This window comes from Gasterosteus aculeatus, chromosome 17 (assembly GCF_964276395.1).
Source record: "Gasterosteus aculeatus chromosome 17, fGasAcu3.hap1.1, whole genome shotgun sequence".
In the NCBI taxonomy this organism is placed as follows: domain Eukaryota; kingdom Metazoa; phylum Chordata; class Actinopteri; order Perciformes; family Gasterosteidae; genus Gasterosteus; species Gasterosteus aculeatus.
The window spans coordinates 4872543-4886716 of NC_135705.1; the positions used below are offsets into that span (position 1 = coordinate 4872543).

The 14174-nt window shown below is 44.9% G+C and overlaps 1 protein-coding gene across 2 annotated transcripts in view; it reads right to left on the bottom strand.

The window, feature by feature from the left end:
- The window catches only part of asic1b (acid-sensing (proton-gated) ion channel 1b), a 121547-nt gene that overhangs the window by 35022 nt on the left and 72351 nt on the right, over window positions 1-14174 (bottom strand). Inside the window, exon 1 of one of the 2 annotated variants that reach the window (XM_040203789.2) lies at window positions 5190-6183. The exons of the other annotated variant lie outside the window; for it this stretch is intronic. Coding sequence (XP_040059723.1) covers window positions 5190-5867 — 678 coding nt within the window. The 5' untranslated portion in view covers window positions 5868-6183. Of the gene's footprint in view, window positions 1-5189; window positions 6184-14174 lie in introns of those variants that run through there. 2 annotated transcript variants of the gene reach the window in all.

A 14174-nucleotide genomic window follows, 5' to 3' on the forward strand; every position in this document is an offset into this window, starting at 1 on the left:
AGGACCATTTATTTCGGATTTCCATATGTTTTATTCATTGGTAATTACTCCAACGCGACTACAGTGTCGCTCATTTTCTCATCATTAGGGGTAATTCATCTTAGTCGCAGAGAGAAAGGAAAGTTTTATCCTGTAATTCATGCCACTTTAATAATTGATTTTCATTTGGGTTGTGAAGAGTTGGCCGATATTGAGGAGAGGTAAGGATGGGCCCGTATGATGTAAATGACCCTGGCTTTATATCGGATTGGCCTCGTCTAAACAGGGAGTGAGTGCCGGCGCACCTCTTGTCGCCAACCTCCAAAGGAGATTGATGAGAGATTTAATTAAAATGGCCGCATTTGCAAACACTGGCGCATCCCTCGGATGTGGAGTGACAGGCTGAGCTGACAGAGTCTCTCCTGAAAGACTGAAGTCATCCGTGTACAGAGAAGGTGGAGGAGGGAGGGAGCGGGGAAAGAAACGACGAACAAGCTGCAGCCAAGGCCGTCCACAGTGAACAAAGCTCGGCTCATGTTTGACTGTTTCTTCTTTTTTTTTATCCCCACAACACACAAATAGAGCTTAATCCCTCAGGAAAACAGTTCATAAAAAAAAAAAGAAATAACGCGACCGCTGTATTTCTTCTTGCAGCAGCCGCGGCTCCACATAAAGCTTTAAATGAGGAGGGGCCACTGCAGCTCAGCGGGTCCGATGTTGTACTGTGGTGAGAATCAAGACTTTTTTCTTTAGAAATGGGATTAAGTGTATTTTCTGAGCATTTTTTTTGTAAAAAATAAATTAAAAAAGAACAGTACGCCGCATCTTGTTGCCAAGAACTGCATGAAAGCCAGTTTAGGTCCTTAAATTATTGTAAAAGACTGCCCCCTTGTGATCGGCGCTTGGTAGGAGTTCCTGCCAGCGACTGGAATTCTACATGCTGGCAAGAAAATGAATAGCTGGAAAGCCTTGAAAGCAAAGCAGAAACAAGATGAGTATCAGGGGAACAATTCCACTAATTAGATCATCGTTTTCGTTAATGGAGATGAAGAGAAGAGAAGCATTCCTGTAATGGTATCTATAACTTAAGAGAATGCAAAAAAAAGATAAGCAAAATACATTTAGCAAGCCGTGTACTTATGGCGATATAATAAAATGTAACGGAGGTGAGGTGCAGCCCGGCATAACGGAGGGAATCTCTGGACCTCGGAAATTTAAAAAAAAACGGCTAAAAATGGCTCAGAAGATGAGAGAACGTCCCAGACAGATATCGGAATCTCAGCGTTGAATATTTAATGGGCCGGTGCCGTGCCCACTCAGAGGGGAGGGAGCATTGCAGCGGAGTACCATCATGACCACTTCACATCCGACTCTACACTTGGGCTCAAATCAAACTCATTCCCATATTCACCGTTTGCTCCTCAGGCGTCAGAGGAGACCCAACGGGAAACATCAGGCAGGCCTTTGTCGTTTAACCCACAATGCGTCCACGACAATCCGTAATAGTTGTCCAAGCATCATTGTGTGCGTTGTGATGGAACCGAACCTCAACCCGGCTGTTGAATCGGCACCAATCAAACATAGTTAACGCGCTCCAACAAATTTGACTTGCACAGCGGAAAATAAAGTGGATCACAAAATGACTACAAATTACAAACAGAGGCACTTAAATCAATTTCCATTTGAAGGAGTTGGCAGTTTAATTACGCTAATTGCACAAGGTGCAGAGTAACTGTTGCTCCACAACTGACAGAAACTAATTGAGTTCCACACATCGTAGCTGCACGCAGCGCTTCGTTTAGTAAGCCGTTGTTCTTTGTTGGTGGAACTCGCATTGTGATATATTATATTAAATATATATTTTTTTTTTCACAAGGGATAATTTTCTATCATCCACTTCATCATGGCGTACTGTAGGCTCGGAGGTAATTACATTAAACACTCCCCGATACAACATCTTCCCAATGAACCGTGACAAACTATTTACAACTCAGCATCCAGACGGAACTGGCGAGCTGGCCACTGAAAGAATCTCGCCCTTTGTCTTTCAGGTTCGGAGCCTCCGCCTGCGTTAGGCCGGTGCTCTTGAGGAGAAAGGAGAAGGGCGAAACCGGATTCTGTCGACGATGCTGAGGTTAGTAGAAAGGCGAGCTGTAGCTAATGGGCGGCCTCCTGAGCACGGAGCAGGGATCTGGATCGCTGCTCTGAGGCGGAGGAGGGACCGGGGGGAGGTGGTGCTCAAATTCTGCTGTGGGACAGAATCGCTGCAACCTGAACTGTCGATCCGCAGGCCGATCACTTCCCCGTTGATCCCCGGGCCGAGGAAGGGACAGAGAACCCCCCCGAGACAGTGAGAGACAGTGAGTCTGAGGGCCTTCAGTGGCTCTTCAGCAGATATAATAAAAAGGCAGCAGAAGGAGTCCAGTGATGCTGCCAAATGACACTTTCCGAAAAAATAAATACACTTTATTGATTTGCTGTTGAGAAGAAAAGTATGATAGAAATGAATAATGGATGCTGTGAAGTGAGTTCGAAAGAAATGCCTTTGCCGTTGCATTCCGTCCAACAACAATCAACAGCGTCGAGTCCTCTGATTGCCTAAAATTGTTTCTTAGAATATTAGGCTTCAAATCTGTAGTCCGTAAACCAACGGGTGACGGCATGGTGACTACGTCCATCTCGTATCTGGTTTATGAGGTAACGAATATTTTCCCACATGCCAGGAGCATATCTGAATGTGCAATAATATTACGCTTTTTATTGCCTAATTAGGTATTTCTTTTCTCTTTTAACAGTCAATTGCTTTTTTTACTGGACAGTTTTCTCAGAGCTTACATCACTTCGATTTGTGATCTCTCAGAATGCTCTTTGACAAACCCCCAGGGTTTAAAACGACATACTGTCTGCAGAGAAAAAACCTTTAAAGCCTTCAAAGATTTCTGTCATCTTTGATTTTGAAATGTAACAGCACACATACTATTACCATCACTCAAAATGCTTCAGCGGGCTGTTGCATTATCAAAAATGAATCTGTTTTTTTGCCAAAATGAAAAAGCTTTTTGTGGTAAAAAGCTTTAAACCACCAAGCAACACAATGGGCGCAAAACCAATCACTCGTAGCTGTTTCTAACGGTTGCCTTACATGGGAAATTAAATCATTACAAAATCTGTTCTTAGACATTTTCCAACAGCACAGAACAGATTTAAAAGTTGCTTTGAAACTAGGCAACAAAACAGGGAGCATCCTTTTACAATTTCTGCATGGCTATAAATGGATGATTATATTAGTGGGAGACTGAAATGCAGAGAGGTTCAACTTCAAGCAAGACAACTTCCCATAATTAGTCCTATTAGACCCGACAAGGAAATAATTACTTGTCACTTGTGTTGGTCAGGTCTTTAACCTTATGCAAAAACAGGACACCTAAACCAGCAGGCACGCGCGCACCATTTCAGCAAATGATACACAAAGACCCACAAAATGAAAAGATAACAGCATCAGGAGATAACGGGTAGCTACAGTACGTCTAACTCATAAACTCCACAAGTGATTAAAGACTACTGTGTAACAAACAAGGAAGAACAATGTTTCACAGCATATTTAAACCCTCTCATCTCCCCGGTAGTTATTCATGAGGAACTGCTTGAAGATAATCGGGTTTAAAAGGACACCGCTATGCAAGAAATGGGGAGAATGGGCCCAAACTGAAGAAAGAAATCTCCATCTCCATCTGATTCAAAGTAAAACGAAACAAATTTGAGCAGGAATGAGATTTGGACGGCGTAATGGGAGTCACGTCTGTCATTCAACACAGTCTGGTCACTGCCTCCCTCTCATGGTAATAAACGGCAGACTGCACCGCGGTCACGGCTGCTTGTCTTTCAAAAATCATATCAACAGAGGATGATACGATATTTCAAAATCAAGGACGTTGGCCAAATACCCGACTTTCTTTTCTCCATCTGCGATACTGATTGCCTGACCAGGGCGTTTTTCAGATTCTGCTTGGGTAAGATCTGAATAATATCTGCAGAGGAATAACTCCAGGCTGCTGTCAAAGCAGTATTTTGCCCTCTTTTAGGGAACACAATGAAATCCTGATACCGTGTTCCAGCATGCACAAAGCATGGCCTCACAGTGATGGTTAGTTATGAAAGATTGTGTTGAATTTCCTTCAATCCCAAACTACCGCTGCTATTGCTGTTATTGAGACAATTTTCAATCTTTAAAATGTTCTTTCTTAAATTATACTCTTCACTGAAGTAATAATTTCCTTTCACTGTAGAATCATTCATTTCATCCGTGCTTGCACACACAAGAAATGATACCCGGATTTGAATTATTTTCCCTTTCACGATAAAAATAATCTAGTTAATGTAAATGGGAATAGAGTGTCATCTACATGCTTTTACACACTGATGTGATTGCAGCTCATGTAACTTTAATGCGTCCATTAGCAGTCGGCACATACCCGTGCAAAGGTCGAGGGAAATCAATAGACCAATAACTGGATAAGGTCAATACTTCTTGGTAATTCGGTATTATTCAATACTCTGCCTGTGTGCTGTCCGATATGCACACTCAAGGGAACATGGGCAGCAGCAACAAAACCGAATATACCAAAAATCCAAGAAAGTGAGTCTGGCTCATCAAATGTGTAACAGCCAAATGCCAAGTTTGCCCCTTTAAGTAATGGGAACTGTTTTTATTATGTCTACTCTGTTTTTTTTAATTAACAATAGAGTCCCATTAATGCAGAGAAGCTGACTCAGCAAACCCTTTTATTTACAGGCAGACACTTGGGATTGTGAATCACTGAATTACGTAACTGCTTCCGTAGCCGTGACTTTCCACAGACGCCAGTTTACTCATTGAAGACTACTATCCTTGCATTACAGTTCAGTCAGTATTACATTTTTTATTGGACGTCCTCATTTAATCGCAATAAACCCCCTTAAGAAGATTCTTCTTGATTCAGCTGCCTCAGCTATATATTCCTTGAGGCGATGTTCCAATTTTAGATCCCCCAACAGAATCAATCAGTCACATCCATCAAGTCTAGTTAAGTCTACCAGACGCACATAAAATACCTCCGGCTCAGCTCGCACTGTTTCTATCCACTTTGTAGTCCGCTGCTACCCAGGAGGAGCAAACAAAGCATACATCAGACACACGTCTCTCTCGCATTGGCGTCTCGGCTGCGCCCTACCTCTCTGAAGCTCTCTGGGCCGCAATCCAAGCCCCTGAAGTTGCACTCCAGCAGCATGTCCTCCATGCGGTGACGCGTGCGGTTGTAGAACTCGTCCATGCTGAATCGAGAGCCCGGCAGGCGGTCCGGCTCCGGGGCGAGCGGGAACCCCGGCGCCATGCCCTCTTCGAAGCCCAGCAGAGGGCCCATGAAAATCAGGTCGCTGTAGCTCATCTGAGACTTCCGGACGAAGTTGTAGTTGCACAAGGTGACGGCCGGAAATGTCATATTGTTGGCCACTCTTTCATCCAGCATGGTGATGTAGTCATATTGGTAAAAGTATATGACCCTGTCGACTACCTGCAACAAGAAAGCGGACAGGGCCATGGTGAAGACCACCGCCCACAGACCCTGGCGGACGCCGAACTTCTTGTCCTCCACAAACACGTGGTTGGCGCCGTGCAGCGTGCAGCCGCCGAAGAAAGCGGCCAGGTCGTCCACCTCGCGGACGTCGTCGCCGTCCCCCTCCCCGCCGTCATCGTCCACCCGGCTGCACTCGTCCAGGTATTCTTGCGAGTCCCTGTCACTGTAACTCTTCTTCACCCGTCGGTAGTGGTCGTCGAAGCCGGCATTACCGTACCCACCGGCGGGCTCGTCGTCGGCAGCGAAGGAGATGGTGCACATGATCCGGACCGGCATGGTGGCGGTGATGGAAAATCAATGCTTAGCGATGAGATGATCAGTCCAAAATCGGTCAAATCTGCCTACTGAGATAAAACCATCAGTTGAAATAATCCTGGCATCCAGCAATTAGACAACCGTAAACAGTGTTAACTCGTTTGGCCTTTAATGGGTTGTCACAGTACTGACCCAATCAACCACATATGGCACCAAACAAAGTCAAAATGTCATCGGCAGCTGAAAAGAGCCGGAGAATGGAATCTACTTTGAGTTGAACGGAGAAGCCGCGTCTGGGTTTGTGTCTCGGGGCGGATCCATCCCATCGGGCAATGTGAAGGGGAGAAGCAGAAGAAGCAGAAGAAGAAGAGGAAAAGAAGGAGGAGGAGGAGGGGAAAGAAGGATAGGCCGTGAGGAGGTTAGGACACTGAATACTCCCAGAGGGCCGAGCAACAGGTCCCCTTTCCGGGGCAGAGTTTCACCAATTTACAGGAAAAAAAACCCAGAGGTTTTGACGCAGTGGGAGAGAGAAAATGCAAAAGGCTACGTACGGTAGAGAAAGTACAAAATAGGCTCTTATTTCTGCTGATTGTAGTGTTCCACCGGAACTCACTCCCCCCCTCCCCTGCCCCCCAAAAATGATCTCAGCACATTTGTGATCAAATGGAAATAATACTTGGCTCTTATTGAAATTACTACTCCAATTGGAGAAGATTCAGACACGGGACTGTAGAACACAACCTCACATGCAATGGTTTGGTAATAAGATCTGCTCGTATGATGAATTTGAAAGCACAGGAAACAACAACAAATGAGACGTGTGACGTATATGATTCAGGCAGGGCCAATAATAAGTTCATGTGCGATGCCTAATCGAAAAAATAAGCTATTAAAGGGCAACCGCCAAGGAGAAAAGTGGAGGAATGTAATTAAGCCTTCCACTTGCTCATTGTTATTTTCAATCTATCGGTTCATTTTACCAACAGAAAGCCATATGGCCGCTGGCATTTCAGAGGGAAGCAGATTAAATGAAATCAAATATGTACATGTAGTCGGGGGGAAAAGAAAGCCATCCCAACTGCATCCTTTTGTTATTGAATATGGAGTTAAATGCAGATTCCCAGAGGTGGTGTTGGTTTTGATATGAAAAGAAAACGCAAGAGGCCTGATACTTCTGTATCGATCCACCTCCATTAGACAGAGATGTTTTCAGAAACATGATGGTTGCGGTGGATGAAACGTGACGCGCATTTAGGGAGATGACAGCAGCCTTTACAATAAAAGCAGCTAATGATACCACCAGACACCTCTGAGAAGCAGCAACATTAAACCAACGGAAAAAAACATCACCCAAACCGATCCATGGCGTCGAGCTTTTACACCACAACAACCTGCCAGCGTGTTTTCATCGGGGGCCGCGGGGACTCTAACATCAAGTGAGAGGGTGAGAAAGGTGGCAGACTTGGTCAATATGTGCTTAACTGCAACTGTGAGGACGGACCATCACAGGAAAAACAACATGCCCGGCGATAAGAGAGCAGCCGGAGATTTGAAGCCTCGATCCGAAACCTTTGAGTGTGTTTACCAGCAGCGCCCCGCTAGCCTTTGGTTCTGGCACTCTCGTATTAGTGATCACTAGATAGCCTCCGACGTCGAGGCTGACCTAACAAGAAGGTCACAGAGCCTCCTCAGCTGCAGCACCCTCGGCCTTCTGATAAGTACCGCTGAATAATTGCATGAGCTAACAGCCTGGATTCGGCACGAGGTGGAAAGTTGTGAAACTGCTGTGGAGGAAAATCGCGCAGCAGCACGATGACCCTCTGAATAAAGTCCCATGATTAGGTTCACGTACTTCGGGCCAAATATCCTAATTACATTGTCGTCTCGGATTTATTACTGCTCATAGGGTTGCAATACATCTCTGCTTGTTTTGGCAACTGTGTTCGTCTCCAAAGAGATAAATCCAGGCGCGAACGTAATTGTCTTGCTTCATTCTTCATCCGCTTATCGTTTCTTTTCCTGTCATTGCTCAATGCCTTCAGAGCGCGTTCACTCTGCCTCATCATGCATATGGATATGCCCACCAGGGGGCAGCTGCAGCACATCTAATCCTGCACTTTTGGTGGGGACAAAAATACTTTCTGTTTTTTGTATGTGTTGCTACCCGTTTAACGAGAGGGTTTTTACTTTATTTACCAAGGACTTGAGACCAAAAGGACCCTTGATGAAGTAACTTTTTTGACCACAGAAAAGGTGAAATTACAGAATTAAATTAATTAGCCTAAATTGACTTTAAAGATCCCACACATAAAGCCGTGGGCTTTAAAACAGCCAATCCATTTCATCACAACAACCTTCAAACCTGAAATGTAACTTCACCCAGCCCATAAAGTACACAAAATCATCTTAAAACTGAGCAGCCAATAATGGCTTTGACCATTTCCAGATTCAAATCCAGTTGCTATTTGTCCCAAACACAGTTTCTTTCCACAGATGAACCCTCAACTCATGGAACTCAGGGAACAACATGTTTTTTCAGGGGTCATTCTCGAACGAGATCAAAAGGTGGCAGTCTTGCGACGCCAGCGTGCGTGGTCACAGCTGACGGCGCGCGCCCCTCGGGCTGTGATTTTCAACAAGGCCACGCATTTCGACCACGGTCACAGCGAGAAGAGCGCAGGGCGGACGAGAGCAGAGCTTTAACGCTGCCTTTCAAGTCTCTCTTTGCAGCTCCGCTCACAGCTAGGATCGACCTGGCGTTGCCATGGATACATCCTGGCCGTCAGCTACAGAGGATGCACAAAGCCCATTGCTCACAACATGCAAATAGTCACACGTCCAAACACACGCATGCACACACAAACACTGTCCAAAATACGGACACAGGAGAGTCCGTCGTGCTTTCACACACATACAGACACGCATGCACACACACAGATAATGAATGGACGCCTTCCCCCTCATAAACGTGATTTGACCCAGGATTTGAAGTGACAGCGAGAGAGTCAAGGCGACAAAATAAAGATATCACAAGGAAGAGACGGGACACTGAGAGGGAGATATTACTTTTGTAGAGCCAGGGGTTCAATCGATAGTTCAGCATTCACATTCTTAGCTTATCGTGGCATTCAGAGGATTCGGCCCGGGAGAACAGGAGAAACAAAGAGTACGTAAGCCGGCGTCGAGCTTTGTGCATTCCCGTAAGACGCTACAGAATGAAGCAGAGGCCAAAGGCAACGATGCCGTTCTCCAAAACACAATTCTGCGTCCTCACCTTTCAGCCGCCGCCACCGTAACCTGATGCTCGCAGTGTCACGCGCAAAAGCTTCCCTGCAGGGAGGAAACAATATGCAGCGAACAATGACCTATTTTTTTTTTTGGAGTGAGTGAGTTGTTGTGGCCAAACAGCACATTTCTCATTTAAAGCGGTACGGAGGTGATGCATGACTTTTTGGCACGTCCTACAATAATGTGTGATAAGAAAAACAGTTGGGCGATAAACACACAGAGCAGAGACGGGGAACCTCCGGTACTGAGAAGTAAAGCCCAAGTCGCCTTGTCTCTACTGGCCATCAGGAAGCTCCTCCGGCTGCCATAAGAAGCCCATCGAATGGAAGAAAAATGAGCCCACTTCTCACTTGATCTATTGCTGAAGCAAACTTTGCTTGTTTCAAGTCTCCTCCAAAACAGATTGTTTTTCATTTTGTACATTAGGGTCGTATTGAGAGTCAAATGGACCAGCGTGTGCTTCCGGGGCGTGTCTACCTTGTGATTTGGTGTGGCTTTAAAACCTCCATCCACAAACCAGTGGGTTACATCATGATGACTTAATCCATATTTTAGGGTTGTTAAGTAGATTTGCGCAGCATGTAGATAGAAACAGCGTATTATAAGCTAAAAAAGACATATTATTAGGTGATTACTACTTAAATATTATAGTCTATTCATTAACAAAATTCAATATTTATTTTCCACTTTCACCATATTAATCATTTATTCGGTCTACACGTGCTAAGGGTCAATGATGTGATATGTCACATTAAACACACCAACTGAGAGGTTTGGACTTTCAACGTGACCGTGTTCATTATTCAGCATACATCATCACTATGACAAAAGGAAATATTTTACCTGGTTCCCCTCACAGTTTTATGTGTGCAATAGTCATTTCTAATCAGAGGTATGATGCTGAGCCGCTGCTTCTCAGTCTGCTGAGTGAGTTGGTTATGCATTCAGATTAACGGATTGTCAGGATGAACCTCAGCCTCACATTACATTAAGCACTTGAAAGTAGGTTTAGTGTCAGTAAATGATAACTTGCTTGTCAGAATTAAGGTTCACAGGTTCATAGAGCCCGAGGGTAAATTACTGGTTTGTTCAAAACAACTTGCCATAATTTAAAACAAAAAATGTTTTAAATGATTAATGATTCATTTAAATTTGTTGAAAACCACCACATTTCAGAGGCTGGAACCATATTATTTTTTATTTTGGCAAAACACAATTACATAAAGGGTTAATTGACTATCAAAATGGTTGCTGACCACTTTTCAGACCACTTTTCAGACCCAAATTTCCTTTGGATGGTATAACTTGACCCAACTTGACTCTCTGCAAAAAGCAACGTGACAACATCTTAAATGCAACACTCTCCAAATCCTTTCAGCAGCAGCCAAACAGGATTATCTGCGACCAGCGAACTGCACCAACTAGTTTTGCAAGTTAACAATTTCTTAAATTAACAGTAAGCTCTGCGATCTAAACATGTCTAGTTTGTGTCTTTGACCAATCAGTGCTCTCCAGTGTTTGGTAAAAGAAGTACCTGGTACCATCCCAAAACTGTGAATGGAAAACCAAAAACAGAGCAGACCCAGTTGAGTTGGCTCACTACTCGTGTCATTCCGGTGGCTCAGCGGACATTAAAGAAATGCTAAGTCAAGAGTCAAAACCCGGCCCAGAACTGCCAAATACGATTATATGAAAATGTGTTCAGCATCTAAACTAGAAACAAAGGCCTCGAGTTGTTTGCACGGACAAATAACCAGTGCAGAGGCACCAAAGGTTAGAATCCAGAAAAAAAACCAAGTGATTAATTGCTGCCTGACCATGCAAACGCAAACAGAATGTCAGACAGAATGTGGCTGGTTCATTTATTAAAGCCAACAGGCGAGCGGTAGAAAGTCCCCCCCCTGAAGCAGCTGGTTTATGTCACTGCCTGTTTAACAGTGCAGAGCAGCTCTGGCTTTTGACACACTGACAAACTAAAGCATTTCCACAGCAGAGTGCTGTTTTTCGCCCACCTTCAGCCACCGCGGTGCCTCGGCCCGGATGCGCAGACAACGCAGCGATGTGGCCAACTGCGGCTGAACCGCGGGCGCTTCTCGGTGGGCAGCGAGGACGAAGTCAAAAACAAATATTTATACGAGAGCGAGCTACGGGAGGAGCATCGGCACGCTGCACCGCCAACTGTGTTGATATTCATGACATGCTGGAAATTTACATTACGTAGCGACGGGAATCTAATGGCCCCGAGTGCTTTTAGAAGGAAATAAACAAGACTAGGGTGAACGCAGAGAGGGAGCGGTGGCGTTTGGGTCGGTGCATCTGACACGGCACTGCAGCCGGAGACGGATGGGATTCATAGCAAGAAGAAGGACCGTTGACATCAATGGAGATTTCCTGTCTGCTCAATGCAATCCATTGAAACACCAGCCTGGTCCGATCAGTCAGGACCTTCAGGGCCTCCTCTTCTCAAAGGACCAGAGGGGCAACGATCGGCGCTCTTTGATTGGCTCTGCCTCCCGCCGCTGTCACACACAGCAGCGCCGGCTCCCCCCTCCGAATGCGATCATCACTCGGTGCACCTCCACAGCGAGGTCACCGCTGTCTCCATCTCACCTATTTGGAATCGGGCCACGCTCGCTCTATCTCAGTTTGATTCGGTGTGACTCCACCTCTCCGCTTTTTCCCCTCTCTCCATCTCCGTCACTAAGAGGAGTACCGGCGAAGCAGCGGGCCGCCTTTTAACACAAGAGCCCGAGAGGGACACAGTTATCAAGCTGAATGGTTTAAATATGTCACGCGGTGACATTTTCATGAAGCCAATTCATAAGGGCAAGGCCCGGAGTCACACAGCTCGGGGATCTCAACACTAATATCAGAGATCGCCACGTCTGTGCTCAGGGCCTCCATCTGCATCATTTCATACATACCAATAAACGCTACGCAAGCTCCCCAGATACGCCTGCATTCCGCCGAACCCGGGACAAATAGACAGTGGGGCATATTTCTTGCAGGTTTTAACAGTCATCCTGTGTATCTATTTTAATACCAGAGTCTTTGCTCGTGCTCAGACATGATGCGCTTTTGTATGAAAACCATGCAAATAACGCACAGGAATTATGTGAGAACGATAACTTTTGATCTCGGTGAACTGTTTAACTCGCTTTGAGTGTTATCGGCTGATAACACTCAAAGATTTTTTCGCTGTGGTTGGAGAAGAAAAAAATAAAAAGAGAGCTCTAAAATAAATTGCTCAAAACTCAGCATGGATTGTGACTCAACTTCCTTTGTTGTTGCACATCAGGAGCACTCTGGTTTTCTTTAGAATTTAAGGATGTGGAACCGACCAAAGTTCCAAAAAAGTAGCAGGGACCTAGCAGGTCTGGCACACTCTTCTTCGCAATGTTAATTACATTACATTACAGGTCATTTAGCTGACGCTTTTATCCAAAGTAAAGCTTACAGTACATTTTTATCCAAACATTACGTACATTTAACATTTTTCTGTAAGCTCCAGGTGCATAGCTTGATCCGGCTATTTCATTGATTCATAGTGAGAAAGAGGTGGTATAAAAAAAAAAACAACCTTAGGGAGCATAAAGAGGGAGGGTGGGAGCCAGATGCTTGCGCTGAGATCTATTTGTCACGTCAGATAATATGACAAGCGTTCCAAGGGGCGAGTTTATAACGAGATTAGTGAGAGCACCTCGATTTATTTGCAGGACTAGGAGAGACGACCCCCGCGGGAGCCCGACGTACCCGTCACATTGTAAAACAAGTTTAGACTTTGTTCATTTGCTTATCTTGTGTCTTGGAGTAATACAAAAAAAAGAAAAAAAGATCAGAGACGAGGAGAGTCAAGATATCTGTGGAAGCATCAGCTTCTGTTGTTGATCTCACCAATTTTACTCAGAGGACTTCTTTAACAACCTTCGTCATGACGGATTGCATAATGCATGATTTCCGTTATCGAGCGCAGTGTTTCCCTCAGTTTTTTCTTTGTGATGACTGACAAACCACCTCGGCCCAAAAGAGCAACTTTCTTGACAACTTTTCCAACCACCTTACATTAGTTACAGGAGGTAAATAAGTCATTTCTAAAGAAGATAAACGCTAAATATTTAATAAATTAGACAAAATATATGCAGTTAGGCCTAGTGAACAGGCCACACACTTGCATTGCAGCGATTCCTATGATTAATACATGCTGCCAGGTGCATATTCCCCACACAGGGCCAGGCATCATTGTCCATCCCACAGTGGAGCAGGTGGGTGGAGGTTTTAAGTCAGCAAAACCTTTGTGTCCAATAGGTTTCTTCATGAGTCCGTCCCAATGTGACTGTTTGTCACTTTAAATGCAACGAAGGGACCGAGCTGGGACACTAAACAACATCGTAAAAAAAAGGACTGCGGTTGCTAAAACACAACGGAGGGATTTCTCTGCATTCAAAGTGTGAACTTGTGAAACTGAAATGATGAAGATAAAAAACGAGAGCTGCTTTGTCCCATCACGATGAAGAGAGAAATTCAAGGGGTCTGTTAGTGGTCACACAGTTGGTGACTGTTGTTAACAGGAAAATGTGTCTGCGGATTTCACTCTCCAAAATCAAAATCAAACCACAATCACAAACCTCATTTTCGCAGCAGTGCCAAACTGTATAAAATAGAAAAGAATGTAACAAAAAAGAAAGACACCAAAACATTCCTACAGAGTGTCCTGAGAATAAATGCCACGTCTCGAACTTTACATTCACCTCTTTGGCCTCTAATGAGTCCTAGATGGTAAAAAACGATTAGAGAGCCATCAACCAGCAAAGATTAGTATCTGAACCGGCCTCGACAGGGGCTCTCTATATGAGATTTACCATTTCCTCATCCCAAACGAGGGCCTCGCTGCTGATGAGAAAGGGGCCAAAATCAATACGCCCTCCCCGTTCCCGTGCTCGCCAGGAGCACCAGGCACTAAAAGAGGGTCAGTGATTTAGCGCATCTCTCGCCGAAGGAAATGAATAAACATGAGGGCCTGTGCCGTGGCATGCATGGCGA